The sequence below is a fragment of the Paramormyrops kingsleyae genome, chromosome 5 (genome assembly GCF_048594095.1).
Source record: "Paramormyrops kingsleyae isolate MSU_618 chromosome 5, PKINGS_0.4, whole genome shotgun sequence".
Taxonomy (NCBI): Eukaryota; Metazoa; Chordata; class Actinopteri; order Osteoglossiformes; family Mormyridae; genus Paramormyrops; species Paramormyrops kingsleyae.
Genome location: NC_132801.1, coordinates 23259185 through 23284768, shown reverse-complemented (window position 1 = coordinate 23284768; position 25584 = coordinate 23259185). Strand labels below are relative to the sequence as shown.

Genomic DNA, 25584 nt, shown 5'->3' with positions numbered 1-25584 from the left:
TGGGGCTGCCTGTGGTGCAGTACTGTGGGAAGGTCCACGTCGGTCCGGAGCGTGTAAAGGTTTTGGATAAGGACTTTGGACATTGTACAAAGGACTCGGAGATTGTGAGAGCGATGTTGGAGCTTATCCCTGTGTTGCGTGAGTCTGAAAGAAACTGTGTGAAAATGAGAAAGTTGGAGCTAAGAATGAGAGGAGGAGGAGGGTCTGACGCTATCCTCCAATAAACGCTTAGGAGCAGCAGTCTGGCCGTGTGTCTGTGAAAGCTGACCCCCCCCCCCCCCGCAGCAGTTTGGCCGTGTGTGCGTGTGACAGTGGTAGGGAGTGAGGGTGTCCCCCCTTTTTTTTCTTGTTCGAAGTTTGGGTTTTTCTCATGCACCTGTTATTTACATCCCCGTAGGTCATCCCAGTCAACTGTAATTGGGCCACACATCAAATTGGACATTTTGTCTTACAGTATATAACATGTTTTTTTTTGTTTGAAGTTTTGTTTTTTTCTGATACAGCCGTTATTTACACCCCAGTAGGTCATCCCAGGTCAAGCGTATTGTCTGCGCATAAGTACAAATATGAGTTAAAAGAAAAACACTGCAACGTACATAAAATTGACATAATTAAGAAAATAAGATAATCCTCGGTATCCTAAAACTTGACAGGCTGTATATTTCTCATTAAAGAAAAGTAAAAAAAAGTTCCTAAAAGGCACACAACCAGCCGCAGATATTTTTATTGCGGTGAGCGGTCACTGTACCGGTTTTCCTCCTTTGGTAAAGAAACACAAGTACCCCACTGGAAAAAGAAAAAAAGAAAAGAAAACTACACGGGACTTCCATAGAGTGAGTATATTATTTCTTTTATACGTGTTATGATAAATGCTATACATTAAAATAACTTATTCTAATAATAGGTATTCTCTGTTTTTTTTTCTACGAGAGACGGTGCAGATAGAAAACTCCATAGAGTGAGTATATTATTTCTTTTATACATGTTTTATGATAAATGCTATACATTAAAATAACTTATTCCAATAATAAGTAGGCCTATTCTGTGTTCTATCTACGAGAGACGGCGCGGATCGGTCAAGAGAAAATCTACGAAAGACCTGAATCAGCAGGTATGGACGGAGCAACACCCCCTCCTATACCCCCTCCTATACCCGAAGCCTTATTAGATGAAATCGACAACATCAACAACGCGGTCTATCAAAACCACCTCGCTCAACACAACTCGCCACCCGCAGCGAAGTGCGCACTACATAGTGTACACTACGTAGTGTGCAGTACGTAATGTACAGTTTGTTGTTTGCACTCGATAAGGGCATACTCAGTAGGGTTACAGTTGGATTAGAGTTACCATTAGACTTAGGCTTAGTGTGTTTACATAAGCACTGAGGGTGTGTTTAGGATTAGAGTTATAGCTTGTGTTAGAGATAGAATAAGGGCTAGGGTTACTGCTATGGTGGTCATAGACTTAGGGCTATGATTAAGGTTGTCGTAGGGTTTTGAGATTTGAGATATACAGCAACATATAGTATAACATTAAACATTCAACATCGCTGCCTCCACAGTGAATTGCTAATTTTGTGATACTGCTGCTGCATTCTCTATATTCTACCCACTGCTGCACTTCATATTGGTGCTTTCTTCTGCCACATATCATTTAACTATCTCATGTCACTCAGGTGGACCACAGTCATCAATGATGAGATATTTACCTATTTCATTAAATGATTTTAAAAATAATACTTGAATATAATAAAGGAACAGTATAGCAACATGTTCTCTATGGGCAAGAAACATTCAGCATACAACACAATGTTTTAAGCAGCAAGCATTCTTTAACCACAGGACTTGTTCACCATGTCGTATTAGCCAAACAGTCTTTAGTCAAGCAAAGTTTGTGGAAACACGACCCTAAAGTCTTATAGCAAGTTAACAGAACAGCTTAGGTTGTTAGAATAAGAGGAAGTTGGTTTACTTGGTTGCAGAGCAGGGGAAAAGGGGGGTCTTGGCAGTTGGTTGCAGAGCTGATGAGCTGATTGGATGATGGCACTCAGGAAGGCGCGGCGTTTGGAGCAGTGGAGTGGAGCCCCTTGGATTCTCTCTCCTGGTGAAGCTTTGTCTTGGTTGCTGTTCAGCTGGGCCTTCACCAGAGGGCTTCTTGTGGGCTTCTCTTCTCCTGGGCTGATGTTCTCTGCCTCTCTTCGGGCTGATCAGCTTTTCTTTGCTCTTGGGCTGATGGTCTTTCTGCTCCCTGATGGTCTTTCTGACCCGGCTGATGGTCTTTCTGCTCCCTGATGGTCTTTCTGCCCCGGCTGATGGTCTTTCCGCAACCCTTTGTTCTGAGGTGCCAGATTTTTATAGTCTAAAGTTCATGAATAGGGATGACCAGGAATTCGACTTCTGGCCCAATGGCTGGCCATCCATTTGGCAGGCTTTCGGAAGGGGGTCCGTATCAGTCCTTTTATTAATAATAATAATAATAAATAATTTTAAAAACCCATCCCGCAACATATGGAAATTATTAACAATGTCACTAGTCGTGACGTCACTTGGCTACACCCCAACCTCTCTCTAAGGGATGTCAGTAATGTTCCACCACAGGAACTGACAACAGTATGAATGGGAAACAGAGAAGCTAGAGATGATATAATATCCTTCTGGAACCATCTAGAAATTTCTGCAATGCGATAATGTATGGTGCTCCTCTGCCATGTTATTGTGTGATCTGTGTGAACCTGATTACCAATCCGATAAGGCTGAAGCTCACTATATCTCCTACAGATAGACTCAAATTAATTAATGTTTCATGAGTGGAAACATATAGAGAGACCATATGAAGGTGACATTTTGCTTTTGTTTATAATTCAGTGGTATTTTTAAGCTAAGAGACAAAGATGAGAGTAGATGGAAAGATTAAAGTGGGAGGGTGAGCACTCTCAGCCATGAGACAAAAAGGAGATAGCTAGATGTGAAGGGGATAGCTAGACGTGAAGGAGATAGCTAGACGTGAAGGGGATAGCTAGACGTGAAGGAGATAGCTAGACGTGAAGGAGATAGCTAGATGTGAAGGGGATAGCTAGATGTGAAGGGGATAGCTAGATGTGAAGGGGATAGCTAGATGTGAAGGGGATAGCTAGATGTGAAGGAGATAGCTAGATGTGAAGGGGATAGCTAGATGTGAAGGGGATAGCTAGATGTGAAGGAGATAGCTAGATGTGAAGGGGATAGCTAGATGTGAAGGGGATAGCTAGATGTGAAGGGGATAGCTGGATGTGAAGGGGATAGCTAGATGTGAAGGAGATAGCTGGATGTGAAGGGGATAGCTAGATGTGAAGGAGATAGCTGGATGTGAAGGAGGCGTGTTGATCCATGATGACCCATATCCATTGGAGTGCTTTCATCATTCCTGGTATTCAGTTCCCAGTTTGGTATTTATTACCAGACCAGTTAACAATGGCATCCAGTATGTTCATATCATCTGTGATCATGATACGATGGGTGCAGAAGTATCACTAAAGCATCTGACACAGCTGCTAGCCTCATGCTGCCTCCATATACTTCTGCCGAAATTGTGATACACCGTTTGGAGTTTGTGACAAAACAGCACCATTTTAACAAAACAAAGATATACCCTTGTGAAGTGCTATTTCCATTTCAAAATGAGCAGTTTGAGTTTGTGCTGAGGATGATTGCAGATGCAAAGTATGCTGAGAAACGACCTTGGTTCACATCATGAACGAGGAACTAGGCTCAACTGTGTGTGTGTGTGAGAGAGAGAGAGAGAGAGAGAGAGATGATCCCCGGGGGATCTGCTATGCATCAACAGTCCTCAGTCAGCAACAGCAGGTTCCTCACAGTCAGCCTGGAAACTGCACATGCGGATTGCTAACAGGACACTGCTGGTGGCCACTAATTGCCCCAACCAGGGAGTGGGATTGTTCCCAGCACAGCTTAAAGCCCAGAGAGAGCAGGGGCGTTTCTCAATAACGAGAATGCAAAGACTGTACTTGTGGTCTTGGCAGGAGCGCCCGTGCCAACTCGCCTCCCAAGAGCAAACTTGGACGCAATGAATCTTGGGAATGGTCTTGTTTGGCAACCAATGCATCCTTGATATTTGGGGGCAGGGCAAGAATGAAATCCGGGGATTTCTACCGTCCGTGTGTACTTCTGTTCTTGAGTATCGGAAATGGTCTTCGACAGTGGAAGATGACGTAAAACAGATACGCGAGAACACAAGCAAGGTGAAGTACACACGTTGAGAAACACCCCAGAGGTGCCTCTGGACCCCCACACATACAGCCACGCCTGCACCATCCCTCTCCTTCATGTACATCTATTTGGAAAAAGGTTCAAAGCTTTTGAAGACTGATGTTACACTGACATCTTCTGGCCAAAATGAAGTAACGCACCCAATGCTTTTGTCAAAGCTCCTAAATAAGATCTAGAAATAAGAAATGCATGTTAATTGGGAACCTCCATATTACGCTTGTCTCTTTTCTTTCAATCGACGTTTCCTTATTTAATGAACAAGCTCTCAAATCAAATTTTAAGATGTTTCAGGTTGACTTTTTAAGCGTTTGAGAAATTGGATCTGGACCGTAAGTTCGCAGGGACAGTTCTGGGATTGGACACACACTGCCGGCAAATTAGCGCATGGTTACAAGAAATTGATGCAAAATCAATAATTGTTTGAAAACACCTCAGAATAGTGCCATGGAGCGAAGCTTTGACCTGTTTGTGTGACACTAAAGTTTTGTATACTATGTTCCTGTGACAATACTGAACGTAGCATGACTTGGAACATTGTTTCTATTCTTACATGCTTTGCAAACATGAATCAGCTTCAATACATCAGTTTCAAGCATTCCATCACTACAACCATCTTCTTTTTTTCCATCTTCCAGACATCCTTTTATATGGAGAGTTAGCCAATCCCTTTCTCAAGGGAGGAGGGATTTCCTTCAATTGGATAAATCGGGGTATCGTCAAAGGTCATTGGCTCACAATACAAGAAAGGATTTTCCAGCTAGGCCTCTATAACCAGGGGGCCGTTTCACGAAGCGGGTTTAGTGAAAACTCGGAGTTAGTTGTGTGTGAGTTAAGGGAAATTCAAAGTTTTCGGTTTCAAAAAGCCAGTTGAGCCCAACTCTGAGTCATTTACCGCGGTAACATACCCCGTGAAGCTAACCTGCTCGCTAGCAGGTTTAATCCCTGTAACTCTGAGTTCCTCCTCTTTAAATGAACAGTCAGATTGAAGCAAGTACTTTCTCAGACATGGCGTGTCCTTTTCTCGAAAGACCGGTCGACATCGAAGCACAAATTATCCGCAGGAATCTACGTCAGGAGAGGGTGATCAGACCCCGTTTAGATATTTTATCGTTTACAAATGATTTTCTGTTAGAGCGTTACCGTTTTTCATCACAGACAATCATTTATCTCAACAATATTCTTAGCCCTCATTTTGCTCGTCAAACACACCGTGGACATCCTCTCAGTTCCGAGCAAATTCTTTGTACAGCACTTCGCTTTTTTGCTAATGGCAGCTTTCTGTATAATATTGGTGACGCTCAACATGTTTCTAAGGCAACCGTCTGCCGGTGTATCAGACAGGTTACTCTTGCGCTTAAACATTTTCTCTACACGTTTGTGGCATTTCCTGGTCACAGATGTAGTAGAATAATCAAGGAAGAATTCCACAGAATTGCAGGTATGAAGTAATAGCCTCATATATTTAGTAATATGCTTTAAGATTTGAAGCAATAAACAATTGTAGGTTAAGACTAGATAAAATACAGTTACACTTTTTGCATTGTAACACCATACAAAACTAGAAACTGACTGCAGTACCTGTTAAAATTAAGTAGACTTATGCCCTCTTTGTTAGGATTTCCAGGTGTGATTGGCTGCATAGATGGCACACATATTCCCATTAAGGCTCCTTCAGTAAATGAAGGAGACTATGTGAACAGAAAGTCATTCCACAGTATTAATGTGCAGGTAGGTGTTTCTAGCTTTTAGTAGTTTACTGCATTGAATTATTGGCCTACTTTACAGTACATCTACAGTAACTAATCACTGTTCTGCATTGTGAAGATTATATGTGATGCAGCCTATGTCATCAGCAACGTGGAGGCAAAGTGGCCTGGGTCTGTGCATGATGCCAGAATGTTCCGTGAATGCACACTGAGTGCTAGACTTGCTCGTGGTGAGTATATAATGTAGCTACAGTATATTATAATCTTTAAGCAATATCTTGTTCCCTCATATTGCACCTTAACATGTAAACTGTCTACTCATTATTGTAGGGGAGTTCAGTGGTTACCTACTCGGTGACAGGGGGTACCCATGCCAGCCCTATCTGCTGACCCCATACCCTGATCCTGAGCCTGGCCCACAGCAAAGATATAACTTGGCTCACAGCAGGACCCGGGCCAGAATAGAGATGACCCTGGGCATACTGAAGGCCCGTTTCCAGTGCCTTCGTGGCCTCCGTGCCACCCCAGAAAGGGCCTGTGATATCATTGTTGCATGCGTAGTCCTGCACAATATTGCAATGATGAGAAGAGAAACCTGGGTTGCTGCCCCAGAGGTTGACCCTGATAACAACCCTGACATTCCTGTTGATGCAACAGATGGACAAGCTGTTCGAAACGCAATATGTTCTAATCATTTCCAGTAAATAAGTTGCAAATAAAAACAAATGACAATCATTTTATGAACTCTTCTTTATTTCCTGTAATTGAATATGCAAAACAGTATTTTAATATTTTGTTTTGAAAGACAGTTAACGATCCATCAACTTGTGCCACTACCCACCTTTAACTGATGTTCCAATATTTGTATTTCTATTAGGGTTTTCTGCATTTTTTGTTTAATGTGTTCCATTTCCAGATCCGATTTTTCAATTTGTTTCTCAAGGTATATTTTGTACAACTGCTTTACAGGGAGCTATTAGAATACACAAAAATGTTACATCTTGGCAGTATTGCACTGTGAAAATTGTACCACTATGAATATAACTTAGAAAACAGACACTTGTAGCTAACAACATTTTCATTTAATGAGAAGAATGATTCTTAATCCAATTTTTCAATAACTGGCAGGCAAATACTGAAGCATCTTACAGAGGTAAGCTGCGCTGTGGCTGTGGATGCAGTCGGTTCACCCTGGAGATTCTCTGCATTGCTCTGTGAAGAAAGGATAAATGTTTTAAAATGGTGCATCACTTACATGACGTATTTGTTAGAAAGTGCATACCATAGGCTGCTCTACATCTTCCCTCCCTGTGACAGCTGACAAGGTGTCTTCATCCTGTAGTGAAGACTCTCTTACTTGCATACACCAATAATGAAAGACATAGTATGAAAAATCTCGAGAAGAGTATGTACCATTTCATGGGTGTCTGGCGGTTCCACAACAGAGATTACTCCATCAGTAACTGCAAGACAATGTGGATTACAGGCAATTCATCAACAGAGACCTGCACATTTTCAATATAACTTTTACAACAGTGGGCAGTCTTTCAAATATCACAGTCTTTCAACAGTATGTACATGAAGTAATGACATCTATCAAATTATACTCATCTATAACTTTTAAATAAATTACAATCGGTTCGATTATGATGGGTTTGATGATGAGTTTAATGGATAGCCATCACTGAGCCAACACTGGACAAATGCACATACATCATTCATATGAATTACTTACTTCTTATGTAAGAACTTCTGTCCTGGGGCATGGCTGTATCGGAGGAGCTTCCTCCTAGGATGCCATCAGCCATGGGCCGGCCAGTGTTTTGGCTGAGAGCCATCTCTTCAGCCTCTGTGAGAGGTGTTGGTGGTGGACCCCCACCAGTTTTTCGGGCCTCTGCCTTTTTCCTATTGGCTAATATGTAGGTAAAATGTGAACATATGCACCCAAGCCCACATTTAGAACCTTGTAAAAAGATTTAAACAATATTACATGCTGCCAGATTTAAGATGAAACTGTAGCTTTTGTGTCTTATAGACAAGCAAAACCTCCCAATCGTCCAGTGCCTACCTGTTTGTACTATATTTTTATACTTCATCTTTATTTGCTGCCAAGTGCGCTTTATGCCTGCTGGGTTACAACTGTAACAACGAAATTAAATTAGAGAGAATATAGAAAAACTAGTATTATTTCTTAAATATACATCAATCAACATCGTTCTTATCAATACTTACGCATTCACTCGGTCAGCTATTTTCTGCCACGCTTGTTCCCGTTCTTTCGCAGCAGCAATCGTGTTTCCTTTTTTTGATATGGCATGCTCATATTCAGCATACGCCATCATTAATAATTCAAGCTCCACTGGGGTGAAATTGGAAGCGCGAGATTTGTTTCCTTGTGTTGTCATGGTGAATCATTTTCTCTGGATGCCATTGATAGAGCCTTTTTATGTGCTCGTGCACGCGTGACAATCAGGGTTAATTGAACTCAGAGTTTTGTAAACTAATCGTTATCACCTGTTCTGAAACCAAAAACTCAGAGGTTGACATCTCAGAGTTAATCAACTCAGAGTTCAAGTTTAAACCCAGAGTTTGCAAAACCTGCTTCGTGAAATACCCCCCAGGAGTAGTATAAGTCATGTACTAACATCACAGTAATAATAATAAGTGGTTTCATCAGCAAAAGATAAATAAGATAAGATGAGATGATAGACCTTTATTAATCCCACAATTAGGAAATTTGCATTGTCTTTTTTTACACAGCAGCCAAAAGGACAGTACAGGAGGAGCAAATGCAGTAGAACTATACAATCTTACAATAAAAAGCTATACAATAAAGAAATATAAAAATAAACATAATATAAAAATAAACATGTGCTATACAAATATTGTACATATACAAAAATTGACATCTACTACAGATGCCTTGAAGCAGCAGAAATTGTATGATTGAAAATAAATAGCAGCAAGAACTGAATGTTTGGAAGCAGCAGACACAGCAATAATGGAACATTGCACAGTCTTCTATATGAAAAACAACATTGCATGTTGTTAGTCCTGATTTGTGCACATACACTATACACTATATGGACAAAAGTATTGGGACACTAGGCTGTCACACCTGCAGGAAATTTTATGACATCCCATTCTAAATCCATACGCATCAGTATGGAGTTGGTCCCCCCTTTGTGGCTGTAACAGCTGCCTCTCTTCTGGGAAGGCTGTCCACAAGGTTTTGGAGTGTGTCTGTGGGAATTTTTGCCCACTCATCCAGAAGAGCACTTGTGAGGTCAGACACTGATGTTGGACATGAAGGTCTGGCTCGCAATCTCCGTTGTAGTTCATCCCAAAGGTGTTTGATGGGGTTGAGGTCCAGTCAAGTTCTTCCACACCAAAAACTCACCCAGCCATGTCTTTATGGACCTTGCTTCGGGCACAGTCATGCTGGAACAGAAATGGCCTTCTCTAAATTGTTCCCACAATGTTGGAAGCAGAGATTTTTCCATACCAATCTTGGTATGCTGAAGCATTAAAAGTTCCCTTCACTGGAACTAAGAGGCCTAGCCCAACCCCTGCAAAATAATCCCATACCATTATACCTCCTCCATCAAACTTTACAGTTGGCACAATGCAGTCAGACAGGTAATGTTCTCCAGACATTCACCAAACCCAGACTCGTCCATCACAACACGTTTTACGTCACTGCATCTGATGCTTTGCAGTGCGTGTGTATGTGTGTCTGGGGGGCACAAACTACTAGGGTGGGGTAATGCCAGGTGATGAGGCCCCAAGGTCCATCCCTAATCTCTGTCCCCTCTCAAAGCAGGATGCCACCAAGCTACTGCTGTCTGGCCAGAGCCGTGCCTTCAAAGTTCCCCAACCACAGCCCCCCCCCCCCCCATTGTTCTCCAGGAAGAGAATAAATTTCAAATTCACCTTCCCACCTCTGTAGCACATGGACCTGTTGGTCTGCTTGACAGCAGTCATGTATTGATAGACTTGGTTTAATATCAACGCTTAAGTCATTGTTTTGCTTATATTTATTATTATTTACTATTGTGATTAGTTGGGTGCCTGTGTTGACTTTAAAATTTTAATTCACGTGTTTGATTACACAGGAAAAGGCTATAATGGAATCCAAAAACCTATTTCAGCCAAAACCTGTTTCAAAGGCATTGTATATAACATACTGGGACTACTGTAAAAATGTAAGGCATTTCATATAAACAGCTAAATGGTAATGCCTTTTTGTAGAAGAAAATGCAGAGACATTAGTGCTGCTGTAAATTGTTGAAATGAAGTGCAATTAAGTTTCTCGTGGAGAAAAGACACAAAATAAGGAAAAAAAAAACTGTCATGGAACTTAGAAACCCTGGTAAATCACAAAATCAATTTCTGTCTGTTTATTCAGTAATTTAACACAGTAAGAGAGGCTAGGGAACTGCACACAGATGGCATGTTGGTCTGTTTGGTTTTATCTACACCTTTATGCTTTAAAAAAAAAAATTGCGCTCAGTCATATATTACTTTGTAACATTAATAAGTTTCATATGGAACCAATGCCCATTTTTTAAATTATTGTTTACTGTTTGCAAAGAATGTGCAACTTTTGTGCAATTATTATTATTATTATTATTGCGTGTGATCCTTGCATGACGAGAGCCCACTGCCTCATTTTGTTGTGCACATGCATGACAATAAAGTTGACTTTGACTATCCCAACGCAAATCTAACGTCTTCTGGAGAAGCTGCACGCCATGCTGGAATCGAGGATGCTCTTTGACTGTTTCAGGGTCCCAGTGTCTCCTGAGCTGCTTCTGTGCAGACATTTTAAAAAGAACTAGAGTCTACCTGTGATGCAAGGCAGCCAGATTCTACCCCATACCGCTTATGGGTTTTCTACATCATAGCTACTGTTTTTCATCTAGACAACACACTACAAAAAGATGGGGGCTGGTATGCAGGACTAAGCGGAGAACCGCCGCCTGCGCTGGATTTACATCATCAGCGTGGTCTTCCGGATCATAATTGAAGCGGCTTTTGTGATTGGACAGTGGTGGCTGTACGGCTTCAAGGTCGAAGCTTCATACACATGCCGACGGACCCTGTCACAGTTATGCCAGTTGCTTTATCGCCGGGTCCAAGGAGAAAACAACTTTCCTTTGCTTTTTCTTCGCTGTTGGCATCCTGTTGGTCTTCTCCCGCCTTGCTGAGTAACTGCATGTGATCTGATACGTCCCACAAAGCATCTGGGTTCACTGATGGTACCCAGAACCTGCACAGTCATGCTGAAGAGGAAGCTTCCAAACAACAGGCAATTAAATGTTTGGCCTCCAAAAAAAGTGACAGTAACAGCACACAAAAATAGTGAGAGTATCAGCACACATAAAGGCAATGTAGCTGCACACATGAAGTGAGAGTAACAGCACACATAAAATGAGTGTAGCTGCATACATAAAGTGAGAGTAACAGCACACATAAAATGAGTGTAGCAGCACACATAAAGTGTGTGAGCAGAAGCTCCAGCACAAGCTTTCACATCTCCTGATGCAGGAGTCTCAAGAAATCACTGATGGTGGAAGAGAAACATGAACAGCACACAGCTGGACTGGAATTAATTTTCTACACAGAAAAAATATACTCTTGTATACTGGATTTGCAATTTGGATTTCAAATATAAATAAGTAATGTTACAAATTAAATTATTGGGTTGTTGTACCATTCATCTATCCACCTGTCAATCAATCCATCCATCCATAAATAAAAGCTTTTCAATCTGAAAGGAATTTGGTCTTTTTTCATATTTCATATTCTTTGAAGTCAGTTTTCTATATCAGTGATTTCCTTCAATCAGAACCCCTTTGACCATGACGGCAAAATTCTGTTGCACCTCCAGACTATATTATATATGTGTGTGAGTGTGTGTGTATAAGGTCATACGTGTCCTGTGATGGACTGTCATCCGACCCAGCGCCCTCTGCTGCCTGGGATAGACTCCATTAGAAGAATGATGACTATTGTATTGAGTGTGTAAAAGGGTCAGATGACCAGTTTTTTTTTTTTGTTTTTTAAATGATAGTTTATTACTAAGTGTGTAAAGAGGTTTGTGCTCATTTGTTTTGGCTTGGAGAGCTGTCATTACAAGGCGATAATAGTCTCAAGATAAGTGAAGCACTCCCTGTGTTTGCATAATCAGGGTACTAAAATATAAAATATATGATTAGTATACTAAACCTTTAATTATAATTATAATTAATCATGAAAGTTTTTGATATACTTAAATTTGCAGCATAAAAAGTATTGTAGAGCAGTTTCCTCTGGGTTATATACACTTTTTAAACTGTATGTATTTCCTTGGGTTGCTTTCTGTACTTAAACGCCACCCTGTGTATGTATCATGTGTGGTTACACTTAACCTGTCCTTACTTGCGATACATGTAGTCTTTTGTAGCCTAATGTTCAACCGCTTGTGCTTTTTTGTTTGGTACATAATTCCATGTACATACAGTACTGTGCAAAAGTCTTAGGCAGTCCAAAGAAATGTTTAAAGCTGTTTATCTTGGTAGCAAGTGTGCTTTGGCTTAGAACAAAAAACACAATTTAACATTAGAACATGTGCAAATTAAGAGTAACACAATAAAAACTAGTAATCATTTCTTCTGTTTTCTAAAAAGTTACTGATATCTAGTTGGATGGCTAGATGAACAGCGCTTCAGTTCCCAAACTTCTCCTCAGGGGCACCTCAGCCGTTCCATGATTGTGTTAAATTTCACCAACAGCTCAATTAAATAAATAGTTTAAAAAGTCAGTGACAGATTGACTAGCTGTATGAGGTGCTAGTGGCCAAGTCAAGAAATACATGGCTGCACTGTCCATGCAGAGGCTCTGAAATGGCTAAGCTGACACACTTTGACAGGCATAATATCATAGTTTTACACCAACATGAGGATAATCTAAACATCATTTTCTTTGCCTGCCTAAGACTTTTGCACAATACTGTACAACCAGCATTGGGCATTTCAGGGCCAGAAACTATAAATCCAGACCAAGATTTTGTTTCTACCAACTAGTTGAGCATAAAGAGTTACGGTCACAGGGAACTCAAGTGGTTGGTAGAAACTAAATATTGGTCCAGATTTGTAGCTTCTAGACCTGAAATACCCAACACTGCATGTAAACCCCTTTCATGTGTATGATGCACTGTGGTCCTATAGCTCCCAAATGCGGGAACTTTACCTCATGGATGTATGGATGGTATGACAATAAAACCCATTTGACTTCATCAGAAACCAATAAAGAGTGAATTTGTTAACAATAGTGGTGAGGGCAGTACTAGTCCTAGCCAATGTTACGCCCTAGGAGAGCATCGCTAACAGCTCCCCCTGTCCGAGGTAAAGTGAAATTGGCTGGCAAGGCGATGCTTCCTCAGAAGTTGGTGCCCTAAGCAGCCGCCAGTGTCGCCTATATGATTGACGGGGCCCTGGTTTAGGGACAGAACATTTCTGGCTCTTTCATTCAATGCTAGATGTACTACAAGAACGTTATGGAGCTATTGTGTGTATGCCTGGGCTCTAATAGAACAACTATAAACCGGACTGTGGTCATTTAAAAAACACTTCCAGTCTGAACAGCTTATGTGTGTTATAATTTTATAATGTGTTTTTAAGGGAAAAACGTAATTGGATCCCTTCATTTTGCACAAGATATGCGCCCTCTGCTGGTGGAAAATCGAGGACTGCAATGAGTTTCTTAATCTTGACCTCCTTGCCCCTCTATAGACCTCCTTGCCCCTCTATAGACCTCTTTGCCCCTCTATAGACCTCCTTGCCCCTCTATAGACCTCTTTGCCCCTCTATAGACCTCCTTGCCCCTCTATAGACCTCTTTGCCCCTCGATAGCCCTCTTTGCCCCTCTGGCCCTTATGCATTTCTGCGTCTGCTGAGCCTCCTTCATATTGGGAAGATTCTCAGTACAGTTCGAGCAATATCATCAATGGGAAAAGTACTCTTAGACTCCTCATTACCCCATGCGAAGAATCTGAAGTTGACTAATGTTATTAGATTATATTAGAGGTCGGATAATATTTGTCGGCCAGTAGTAGCCTACAATTTAAAATACACGGGGAAGTGTAATTACTTTCAGTCGATTTTAATTCTAATTACATTAAATTTTAATTAAAGTTTAATTTAAAAGATTAAAAGGATTAAGGCACTGGCTATCTATATGGAACACCTGGTTAGGTTTCCTGTAATACCTACCATTTTAAATTACTTTTGTACAAATTAGAAACTTATATCCACATTTGCGCTGAGCCTTGTGCCCCTAGCTATGGGGAGAGGTTCCGGACTCGGACAAACGGGTGCAGAAGATGTATGGATGGATAGATATCAACACATAGCCTGGTTCATTTAGAAGGAAATTAGCGTTTTCCCGTGAACACCGTTTCAATTAATGCGTATTTATAAACAACTTTTATAAAGACAGATTTATTGGCTAGGAGCTGACTCCAGAGGGGTGAAATTTATATCAGTATAATGTTGATGATATTTTAATATTAAGAAAACACTTAAACTTTGAGTGTTTGTGCATTAGAGTAATATTTTAGGTTGTGCCCTCTAGAATAATAGCGGCCTAACTTTTAGGGTGTTATGTACGGCGTAGATGTTCTTATGGAGAGCAACACATACTAGCCTACTCTCCAAGCCCAGATATAAACTATCCGTATAAAGTACAACTACGTGGTAATGTACCTAGTGAAGTGCTAAAGGTACCCCGAAAGGAAATCAATCATCGATTCATAAGCTTACGTTTTATGAAATTATTAAAAACATAGGCTTACTACATTTAAAGAGAAAAGCAAAGCTTCACTCGGCTCACATCAGCTGCAACTACTGACGTCAACGCGCTTAAAAGCGAGGAAAAACAACATGGCGTTTGAAATACCCTTATAATTAATTCATTTGCACAAGTGCTGTTTGTATAATATTGTGCAATAGCGAGGTTGTAGCGCAGGCGTAGGTGGTACAAACCTGTGGTAACGTTATTCCCTTGGCCATCCTGGTTTAAATTAGACTGTCCGGTTTTAAGGTGGATTTGCAGAATTGCTTGAAGGGCTTTAATAGACCTTAAACAACGCTCAGTTAAATATTGCTTTACTGTAAATACATCCATAGGTAAGAACTATGATATTTTTATAAGCTTTGTTTTTTCACGATCAGAGATCATAGCAGAAAATCTAAATGATCCCGAATAATCACATGGTCTCCCTCATATCTAAAAATATTGGTGAATTTCAATGAATTGGCATCCTGCCCAGGATCCACGCTATATAGATGGGCACCGCTACAGATTTTGGGCCCCACGAAAATATATATTGAGTCCCCAACCCAGACCAATCCAATTATATATCTGCCAGATTTTTTAGAGACCCTGTCGCTCATAGGCCCTTTCACCCCCCTTTACGGGACCCATGGTAATATGCACATACATATGTCTGGATTTAGGGTGGCACAGTGGCTTAGTAGATAGTACTGCTCCCTGGATCATCCGTGTTCTTTGTGGGACAAGAATGTTGGAAGACGACTGGATGTGAAATGTGTTTAATGTAGAGCAATCCAGTTTTACAGGGAAAATACAATTAGGGATTTTAATGCACCTAAGTGTTTAGTGGGGTAGCAGAGTGGGTAGTGCTCTTGTTTCACACCTCCAGGGTGTGTGGAGTGCTCATATTCTGCGGGATTTGTGTATGAGTACCATGGCTTCCCAATCACTGTCCGGAGACATGCAGTGAGGCGCACTGGTCTTTTAAAATCGCATGTAATGTGCGACTACACATGTGCTCTGCGATGGACTGCACTCTGTGTTGTGTGTCCTATCCAGCCTTGTGCCTTATGCTGTCTGGGATAGGATCCAGCACCCCCACCCCCCCACCCTCGCGACCCACATCAGTATAAGCGGGTGAAAGATGGATGAATTGGTATAATATTTCACCTCGACTATGCACTTCGAAGATAGCTAGATATATAAGATTAGTAACGTCAAAACTGCAATTTGGTAATATTTACACTATACGTCTGCTGCTGAAATGAAAAAGACACATTTTATATTTTAGGTAAAATACCAGACAGTGTGTTTTCTATGTGATAAGGCGCAATATGCTTGGTGGGGTCCGCACGGCACCAGGGATGCAGTTGCCCCTTTAATGTCAGAGCCGCGACTAAAGCGCGGTTTGACATTTCAGTAGCATTATAAACCCAGAATAAGATTCAGACAGCGACGGGACCGCTGGACAGAACAGGTGAGCGGCTGTGAATAGGTGTGCCGTACGTTAAGCCATAGGCTACTATTAAATAATTGTATTAATATGATCGCGCGGTTTGGGTGTTTTCTTGTACGCGGACTGTGACCGAGCGCCGTCTTAAATGCTCATTTTGCTCAGGAGGTGCTGCGACGCTTTATTTGGAGTAGTGTGTTATCGGATAGTATCCCCTTATTCTCCTTGTAATAATGTGTGCATATGATTACGATCGGTCTCCTTATCCCGTCAACGGAGGATTATTGAGCGCCTGAATGTGCTTTTCAGTGTTTCGAGTTCGCGTAAGGACAATGGCTGATTAACAAGCTGGACTGGAACAAGATTCCCCGCAATTCAACCCTTTTACGGGTAATGGATATTAACCGCGTCGGTTTCAGTACGTGAACAATACGGAATGGCTCTTTAAATTAATCGCCTCTTACATCGCTTCGTATTCACACACCGATGCCATTAGACAATGCTATTGTGTATATCGTTTTGCACAAAGGGTATGGACGTGGGAATGTGTTTTGTTGAAGACTTAGTATGTCAAGAAATTTGTCATTGAATGCATATCAGGACTGTGTCCATTGTATAGTTGGCTGTTACTCGAAGATGGACTATTATGTGAACTCTCTTATGTTAAATTCGGCATCCCGTAGTTTTTCTCGGTGGGATGAGCCCAAGACGTAAATGATATGGAGGACTTTGGAAAGAATTGCCGTGCGCACCGACCTCGGTTTCAAATAAGGGAGATGTGATCACTGTTGACCTCTGAGGATTGAACTTCTCTGCATGGCCGTAATAAGACGGATAGCCATCCAAAGCGATGCCTAAGATCTTAGAGTAGGTTAAGCAGTTAAAGGCGCTATCATACACAGCTTTCCATCCTCGCCTGCTCTCCTGGGCTCTCCTCCAGCTCCAGGCACGTACTCGCGTCAGGTGATGTGCGAGGCTGATCACTCACACATGCCTTTATTAGGGAAAAAAATCCTCACCCCACACCTGCAGCAAACGTGTACCTATACAGCAGGCACATATACGTATGTACACTGCATTTTAGCAGGATCTCTCATATGGATAATGACCAGAACGTTAGATGTTTAATAGAGATAGCTGTTTTATTCTATGGGCGTCTCAGTTTACACCGTGCGTTTTGTCTTTATATTATATTATACTGCGTAGTATTTGCAAATGTGTAGGAACTGTCATGTAATTGTAGTAAATGATTTAAGAATCTTGTTTTAAATCTTGTTAAACATTTACCGAAGTCACAATGTGCTGAAACAATTTTGAAACTCTTGGTGCTGTGCTTGTCCGGTAACACCGGAGACTTCGCCTGTCTGCTTTCTCTGTTTTGAACTTATCTGTTAGTATCACTTTAAGGTCCCAGGTGATAGTGGCAGCGCTCCGGCCCGCTTAGGGCCTTTTCTCGCTGTACCACCTACGCGTTACACTGTAACATCGCAGTAACTGGCTGTAATCATTGGGCCGGTGAGCTGACCGAAGTTCCTAATTACGGTCACCCACTGGCACATTTGCACGGCTGCGTGATGGTGCCTGTTTTGCAGCTTGTCCTGCAGGTGCCGTATCTGTCTTATCGGGGTTTATCTGGTTGCTTTCCACTTGCGACAGTACGCCGAGCCGTGGCCTATGCTGTATGGGGACAGAGAGCACGGAGCCCGACTTTGAGCGCAGGACCCCCCTCTCCCGTCTCTGCTGGCCCCGGCTTTGATTTTTCCTTACTGGAGTAATAATTTTGCATTGCTGGAGCTGCGTGTGGCGGCGCAGTTCTGGGTAGACAGGGACTCTGTTGCTGCTTGTGCCGTGTTGCCGTAGTGATCATTAAGGCTACTGCTACTGAGCTAAGAACTGCATTTCACCCTCCCCCATCCTTATGTATGAAGATGGCCACTCTCTTGGTAACGAAATTGTGTGTGTGATTTTCAGGCAGAGCAAACTATTTCTATTCGCTACATTTAACTTTTATGTTTTTGTTTGAACATAAGAACATGTGTGTCATGGTATTAAATTCACTCAAATTATATTTATTTTTTACACCGTTGGATGACATCATGTGTTCTTATTGGAGCTTTCAAGAGTAATAAAATGTGTTTTATCATACGGTCTATAACCTCTTGCTTATATGGGAATTTAGTAGTAATATTGACACGTACATAATTTTTACGCCATGAGGTTCTCTTTTCCCATGAGTCCAGAGGCAGAATGCTGAGTGAGAAAGGCTTGATTCCTTGGTAGCAGAAGCTTCAGAAATGTGGCCGCCAGCATTTGGTGTACAGTCCCACAGCAGATACGAGGAGCGGCATTCATAATTTTGTGTAGCAGTTACCGTCGCGGGAATAGGGGCTCGATGTGTGAATGCAGTTGGGCCTTTGGCAAAACCTGCAGGAGCTGGTCTGTGTTGTTTTGCTTTTCCTACGATGGCCTCACTAGGGGACAGAAAGCCCTGGGGAGATGCCATTTTCAGTTAGAGCTCATTAGTCCTGCAATAAGCCAGAATAACACATAATATTCTGAAATGAAAGGAGCTTGGAGCCACTAAATCACATTTTATAAAGCCTTTGGTGTATTAATATTCATGAGCATAGACTATCAAAGCTGTATAGTGAGTTTAAGGCATGCTGGAATCACTCTCTAGCACTGTGCTGAGCGCTCCGTATTTTACATGTGTTAGTTTTGGCTGTTAACACTTTCTGTGCAGAAACGATGGCCTTATTGCAGTTGTAGGAGTGTGGAAGGATGCTAGAATCTATCACAGTTATTTTTTGGATGCACAGTTGCCGTTCACAGAGTACTTTTGTTGCTACACTAAAAGCAGTCTTGGTAACTGGGAAGATTTGCTTTTTGGTGTGGAAACCAGTATAAAATGAAAATCATACTGCTCCTGGTTGCCTAGTGGGGGTGTGTCATTAGATCAGAAAGACTGTCCCTCCTGTCTGATCTGGCTCATTTAAATTAGTTGATTTTCCCAGATTAGAATACTTGCATGTGATTTATGCACGTTCAGTGTCACAGTGGCTCAGTGTTAGTAACACACTGGCACCTAACATCTCCAGTTGTTTCTGTGAGTGGTTTGTCTGATCGTGTGTGTGGGCTCCTCCAGCTCCTGCTCCTGTTTTTCTCCCTCTCCTGTAGTGAACAGTACGCGTGAGTGTGTGTGCACGCCTTGTGACAGACTGGCCTCCCATCCAGGGTGTGTCGTACCTTTCCTTATGCCCTGTACTTCTTATGGAAAGTTATACGTCACTGCTGAGCTGTTAATGCACATCACACACCTGCGAGTAACTAGGTAACCTGTAAACTGAGTGCTGCGGTACGTGGTTTGTGACTTTGTTCTTTGAGGTAGTGAGCCCAGTGGCTCAAGCTTCTCTCATCTTTATGGTAAATGCAGCAGTATCTTTAAGTCAGTGCATGCTAACAAGGCAGAGAAGCAGGGCTGACTGGGGCAAAAATCGGATTATTAATTCGTCTCCCTTTTATTTGTGTGATTTAAACAGTGTGCATACTTGCAGTGTACTGGTGGTGCACAGTGTGCAGCCTTGCAGTGTACTGGTGGTGCACAGTGTGCAGTGTTTACCATAGCGATTATGGGTAATGTTGTGTGAAGGGGTCAGTTCTGGGAAGGTTGCATGGCCTTCAGTTGAATGCAGCTTTCTGGGATCTGCTGCACAGAGGGTTTTGCCGCCAGACGAATAAGCCCCGCCTCCGCAGATTGGGAATGCTGGGTTATTGGACAAACCGTCGTACGAAGTGATTGTGGGACAGATGATCTGATTTGTGTAATTGTGCACCCGTGCTCGTAATTTCTGTTTGTGAGAAAAAGGCTGAGTGTTCCTTATGGGCCACTGACCTGGACAGTTAAGCTGGCATTTAAGCCAGTTCTGCTGAAATTTGCCTGCATCACCCAGTGTCACATGACCAGACTTTGCTGTGATTAGCAGGGAGCAACATTTCTTGCATTGCAGCGTCTGTCCAAAAATATACAGTACAGATGAAAGCGTATAGATGCCGGTAACCTGCGAAAGTACATTTTAACACTACTGTGTTGTGTAAGACTGTAGTTTACTCCATATTATTACACATTTTGCCTTGTTGCCATGGTGAAGTAGGAGGGGGGAAAAGCCGGAATACTGCCTGCTGTTGTCTTGGATACGATCACTTCCTCCTGTGAAGTAATGAGAGGAGCTGAACCTGTGTGTGTGGGGAGGGCAGGGGGGCGGATTATTTTTAGATTTTCAGGCTATGCAGACGTCACTCAGTGGATACTTGTGGATTAGCACTTGTTTGCTTGTTGCTCACGTTCCTGTGGCGTAGCTGCATGATGGAAATGCAGGCGCAGTCCAGTGATGCTAATCCAGTGGTGGATAAGACCAGTGGTCTGGACTGCTGGGTCCCCGCAGTGCTTACAGACTCAGCAGCGCACAAAGCATGTCATCTGGGGTATGTATGTATGTATGTGTGTGTGTGTGTGTCTGTGTGTGTGTGGTGTTGCTGTCCAATGAAAAACTTTTTTTTCCAAAAATCCATATTTCAGGATAGTGAAACAAAGCATTTCCTAGACACCATTAGCACCACACAGAGAACCCTATTTTTACACAATCGTCAGTCAGTGGTTTATTGCTTTAAATGGACTTGCTTGGCGTATTGATAGTGAGGCAAATGTCATTGTCAGCAAGTTACAAGCTAATCTTGCTTTGTATTCACGATTAACAATGATGTTAGCTATCTAGCTACACATGGATACGAATGCTAACTAGTACAAACATAAATGTTAGTTAAATAGAGGAGTTCACAAAACGTTTATTCTGCAGTATAGTAAATCTAAAATACGACTGCAGAAGGACCTGAAATGTTCTTCCGTAATCTCTGTTGGAGTGAAACTCTTCTCCTGTATCTCTCCTCTTGTGTCATTCCATTGTGCTCCTCTGCATAGTCATTGTTGGCTCTGTCTTATGCTCAGCTGTTCCTGACATCCCCCCACCCCCTATTGTTTCCCTGGGAAACGGCGCTGTTGTTCGCACTCCTGACTGGCCCCTCCAGCCATCTGGCTCTTCTGCACACCGCGGGTCTCAGAAAGCAGCGCGGGAGAACGACTGTCAATCGCAGCCACCGGAACAGCTCCAGACGGCTGCTGACCTGCACTTGCTCGACAAGCCCCTAGACTGATGGGATTGCCTGGACAGGGGAAACCTTGGCCAGCTTTCATTAGAAACCCCTTGGCCGGCTTAAACTCACCTGGCGGACTGCCAGCTGTGCTCCGTCGTAGGTCTACCAGTGACGTAATGACTTCACCTATGACCTGTAGGACTTGGTGAAGATCTTCGTGGCTGAGGAGCCAGGAAGCCCTTAGTTCTCCTATAGCTCTCTCTTTATAGCTGTTTAAATGTTTTTGAAAGGGCGGGCAATGACTTTGCAGGTCAAGACTCTGTGTTCATGGTCAGAAGGTCACGGGTTCGAATCCCATGGCAGGCATAGTGATGTCACCATTGGGCCTCCTTTGACCCCAAATACTCCAGGAGTTTTCTCGATCGTACATCGCTTTGGGTAAAAGTGGCTGCTAAATAAATAAATAATAAAATAAATAAAAGCTTAATTAAGTCTTTCCGTTAAAGACTTGCAGGTAGGCAGTCATATCAGTCCTTGTAAAAGAATCAGGTTTAAAAGGAAGCCATTTGATGCTTAGCTGGATTAATGAGGATGCACAGCAGGCGGGGAAATGGAGTCTCTGGCCTCCAGTGCGGCTTCTTTCAGTAACTGGCTGCCGATTGTTTTGTATTTATCATCCTGGCTATTTGAAGATCATGCCTACCATACCGCTGTGAATATTCCCACGGATGCAGCTGTGTGTTTACAGCAACAAGCTGGATATTTTGTCTAGATTCAGCGGCGCTCTCCCCAGCATCCCCCCCCCGCTCTTGCGTGTTTGATTTTGCAGCTTGCTGGGGGCGGCTCCGAGGGCCTGCGTGGACCTCCACACCCGCAGTGCACGCATTAACCTCCGTGTCCCACACCTGGAAACTAGCAGTTAAACATTTGCTGGGGTCCAGTGAATGAATTCCATGTTTGCCGGATTAAGAAAACCAAGCACAGCCCTTCCATGCTCTCTCTCAAGGCTGATTTCTAGGTAGTTAGTTTAATAATCACTGATTCTGATTGGCCAGAGGCTTCACACCTGGCTCACAGGTAAAGGAAGGAAAAGGAAGGCTGGAAAACCAGTAGTGCTCGGCCCTTGAGGACCGTGACCTGAATAGCCCTGATCTATGTTGTTAGTAGCAGCGTAGCCACATACACATACCCTATGCGATACGCTACACTGTAGCCCCCGATGTGTAGATTTTACACTGAAGTATAAATCAGTCTTCACTCTTTAAAATGTTAGTTTTTCTAAGATAAGATCAAGGTGTTCTGAAGTTTTGAATGCGGTTCCTCATTTATTGCACACCACAGTGTTACTATAGCCACTTAAAGCCTCAAACACCTGTGGGCTCCTTTGTTGCCGTGGAAACATGGGGCCCATCATGGTGTCACAGCAGCCAAGGGTTCTGGAGAAGAAAATATGTGCTCTTGACTGAAGCCAACAGAGCTTTAGAAGATGGACATTTGTACTGTAAGATTAAGAATTACACATATTAACACTATTTTTATATACACCGATCAGCCATAACAATAAAACAACTGACAAGTGAAGTGAATAACATTGATTACCTCATTTCAATGGCACCTGTCAAGGGTACCACTATATACTGGGGAAGCGAACAGTCAGTTCTTGAAGTTGGAACAGGAAAAATGGCCGAGCGTAAGGATCTGAGTGACTTTGCCAAGGGCCGCATTGTGATGGATAGATGACTGAGTCAGAGCATCTCCAAAACAGCAGGTCTTGTTGGGTGTTCCCAGTATGCAGTGGTCAGTACCTACCAAAAGTGGTCAGAGGAAGACCAACTGGTCAACCAGTGACAGGGTCATGGGCGCCCAAGACTCACTGATGTGCACGGGGAGTGAAGGCTACCCCGTCTGGTCTGATCCCGCAGGAGAGCTACTGTAGCACGAATTGCTGCAAAAGTTAATGCTGGCTGTGAGAGGAAGGTGTCAGAACACACAGCGCAGTGCAGCTTGCTGTGTATGGGGCTGCATAGCTGCAGACTGGTCAGAGGACCCATGCTGACCTCTGTCCTCCACCAAAAGTGCCAACAATGGACACGTGAGAATCAGAACTGGATCATGCAGAAACAGAAGAAGGTGGCCTGGTCTTACGAGTTACGTTTTCTGTTACATCATGTGGAAGGCCGGGTGTGTGTGTGTCGTTTACCTGAGGAAGAGATGGCACCAGGATGCATTGTGGGAAGAAGGCAAGCCGGTGGATGCAGCGTGATTCTCTAGGCAATGTTCTGCTGGGGAATTTTGGGACCTGACATTCATTTGGATGCTACTGACACGTACCAGCTACAGAAACATTGTTGCAGACCAAGTACATCCCTTCATGGCTCAGTATTGCCTGTTGGCAGTGACCTCTTTCAGCAGGTTACTGCGCCCTGCCACACTGCCAAAACTTGTTCAGGAATTGTGTGAGGGACATGAAAAAGAGTTCAAGGTGTTGACTTGGTCTCCAGATTCCCCACATCTCAATCTGATCAAGCATCTGTGCTGGACAAACATGTCCGATCCATGGAGGCCCCACCTTAGAAAAATCTTGGTACCAGATACCACAGGACACCTTCAGAGGAGTCCATGCCTTGACGGATCATAGCTGTTTTGTTAGCTTGAGGGGGGAGCTGTACAGTATTACTCAGGAGGTTTTGTTATGGCTGATCGGTGTATGTTAATAGCGTAAATATCTGCCAGCTTTTCTCACCATTTAAACAAACATGCCCTTAAAAATAAAATATAGGTGTTTTAAATTAGCTTTCAGCTGCATATGTTGAGCAGCATGTGTTTAAGGAGTATGTTTAATTTCCTGGACCCCAAATGCAAATGCAATGAAATGCCAAATTTTGGTAGATTCCTGTGGCTTTGGGTCACCAGGAGTCATGAATCAAAGGTGGATGATAATAGGCTTGCAGCACCACCTATGGTCAGGTAAGCTGGTGATTGCGGTGTCTCTGGTGCGGGTCTGTCTGCCAGCCACCGGGGGAATGTCTCGCTCTGATGGCTGGTGTGAAACCACTGGGCTTTAGTACCGTGGGGTGATCAGTAGGGACCCCCAGGAGGAGCAGCAGGTGTGCCGGCCGAGGTCTCGGCTCCCAGTGCGTCTGCCGGGGTGCAGCACAGTAACGACACGCTTGATATCTCCATGATTACATCCCAGCTGAGGAAGTGCCATGCAGCTTCATTTTAACAAGATAAGCTTGTTATGTAAAGTCCTCAGACGTGCCGCAGTGACTGCTCATTGCGGCACAAGAATTGGATGGAAAGAATAAAACGTAACTGTTCTAATCATTCATATTGCTCTAATATTCACGTTAATTTCTGGATTAGTCAGATGTTCAGTGTTGGTTTTGATTGTTTTGTTTGTTCGTGGCTTTTTTTTCAGTTTGGCATTTTGGTTGGAAATCGCTGGCAGAAAAAGGAAAAATTAATTATTAAGCTAAAAATTGAGGAAGAAGTTTAATTTCAGTTAAAATACAAATTTCAGTTTTTACTGTGCAAATTTTGCTTTTAATATTCTTTAATTCTCTCAGGTTCTGAAAGTAACAAAAAAATTTCATGGACATGTCACTGAAGGATCTAGCTGCCTGGCTTCTCTGGTGTGGACACCTTGCCTTTGTGAACCTATCTGAACGTGTGTGTTGAATCCCTTTGATTTCCAGGTCTGCCACAGGTTCTTGTGAACTTCCAGATTTGACTTTGCAGTAAAATCCTGCTCTTGTGTTCAGCTGCCTGAGATTCTCCCAGAAGATAGCTCAGTCTATGTGGGAAGACCAGGAGAATTAGCTTTTTTTTTGTGTAGTAACTGCAAACAAGTCACCCAGCACTTATGGCCCAGTGCATGTCTTGATATGGCAGACATGCCTTAATGCAATGTAAACATGAACAAGTTATGTTACTCATGTTCCTGAATTTGGGATGATTTCTAGGGAGGTTGGGGTTTATCTTTACAGTTTACTGATCTGGGTGTTTGTTTTCTGTGAAAGACAGTCGCCGTATCTCCTATGAATGAATCACTCATAGCATGTCTAACTTTGAGCACTGAGATACTCTGACTCCAGCCATCACAGTGAGACAAACACAACTGAGCCTAATCCTGCACTGGAGTTTTCCAGGCTCGCCAGCTACTAACAGGAAGGTCGCTGTAGTGGTCTGT

General features: G+C 42.8%; 2 protein-coding genes and 1 long non-coding RNA gene across 9 annotated transcripts in view; 2 read left to right on the top strand and 1 right to left on the bottom strand.

The window, feature by feature from the left end:
• The first annotated feature begins 5045 nt into the window (after positions 1-5045).
• On the top strand, positions 5046-6709 carry LOC140590890 (uncharacterized). 2 transcript variants are annotated; one of them, XR_011991780.1, is made up of 4 exons: positions 5046-5706; positions 5884-5996; positions 6093-6204; positions 6305-6709. It is a non-coding gene; the product is annotated as an uncharacterized lncRNA (long non-coding RNA). The 2 variants fall into 2 exon arrangements; XR_011991779.1 differs by having other exon boundaries at positions 5046-5996.
• LOC140590889 (uncharacterized) lies at positions 6710-8584 on the bottom strand. 2 transcript variants are annotated; one of them, XM_072712437.1, is made up of 7 exons: positions 8207-8584; positions 8043-8113; positions 7710-7886; positions 7388-7437; positions 7257-7310; positions 7124-7186; positions 6710-6947 (listed from the first exon to the last, which is right to left on the bottom strand). In XM_072712437.1, exons 1-7 carry the CDS (start codon positions 8377-8379, stop codon positions 6795-6797), a joined length of 741 nt encoding a protein of 246 aa, XP_072568538.1. In that variant the 5' UTR covers positions 8380-8584; the 3' UTR covers positions 6710-6794. The 2 variants fall into 2 exon arrangements, 1 of the variants encoding a protein (XP_072568538.1); XR_011991778.1 differs by lacking the exon at positions 7257-7310 and having other exon boundaries at positions 6710-7186.
• Positions 8585-15958: 7374 nt separating this feature from the next.
• The window catches only part of mpp2b (MAGUK p55 scaffold protein 2b), a 61395-nt gene continuing 51769 nt past the window's right edge, over positions 15959-25584 (top strand). The window contains exon 1 of one of the 5 annotated variants that reach the window (XM_023820866.2): positions 15959-16268. The gene's annotated coding sequence lies outside the window, so the exon portion shown is untranslated. Of the gene's footprint in view, positions 16287-16366; positions 16635-17284; positions 17309-20472; positions 20727-25584 lie in introns of those variants that run through there. The other 4 variants (XM_023820868.2, XM_023820867.2, XM_023820869.2 and 1 more) reach the window with 4 other exon arrangements.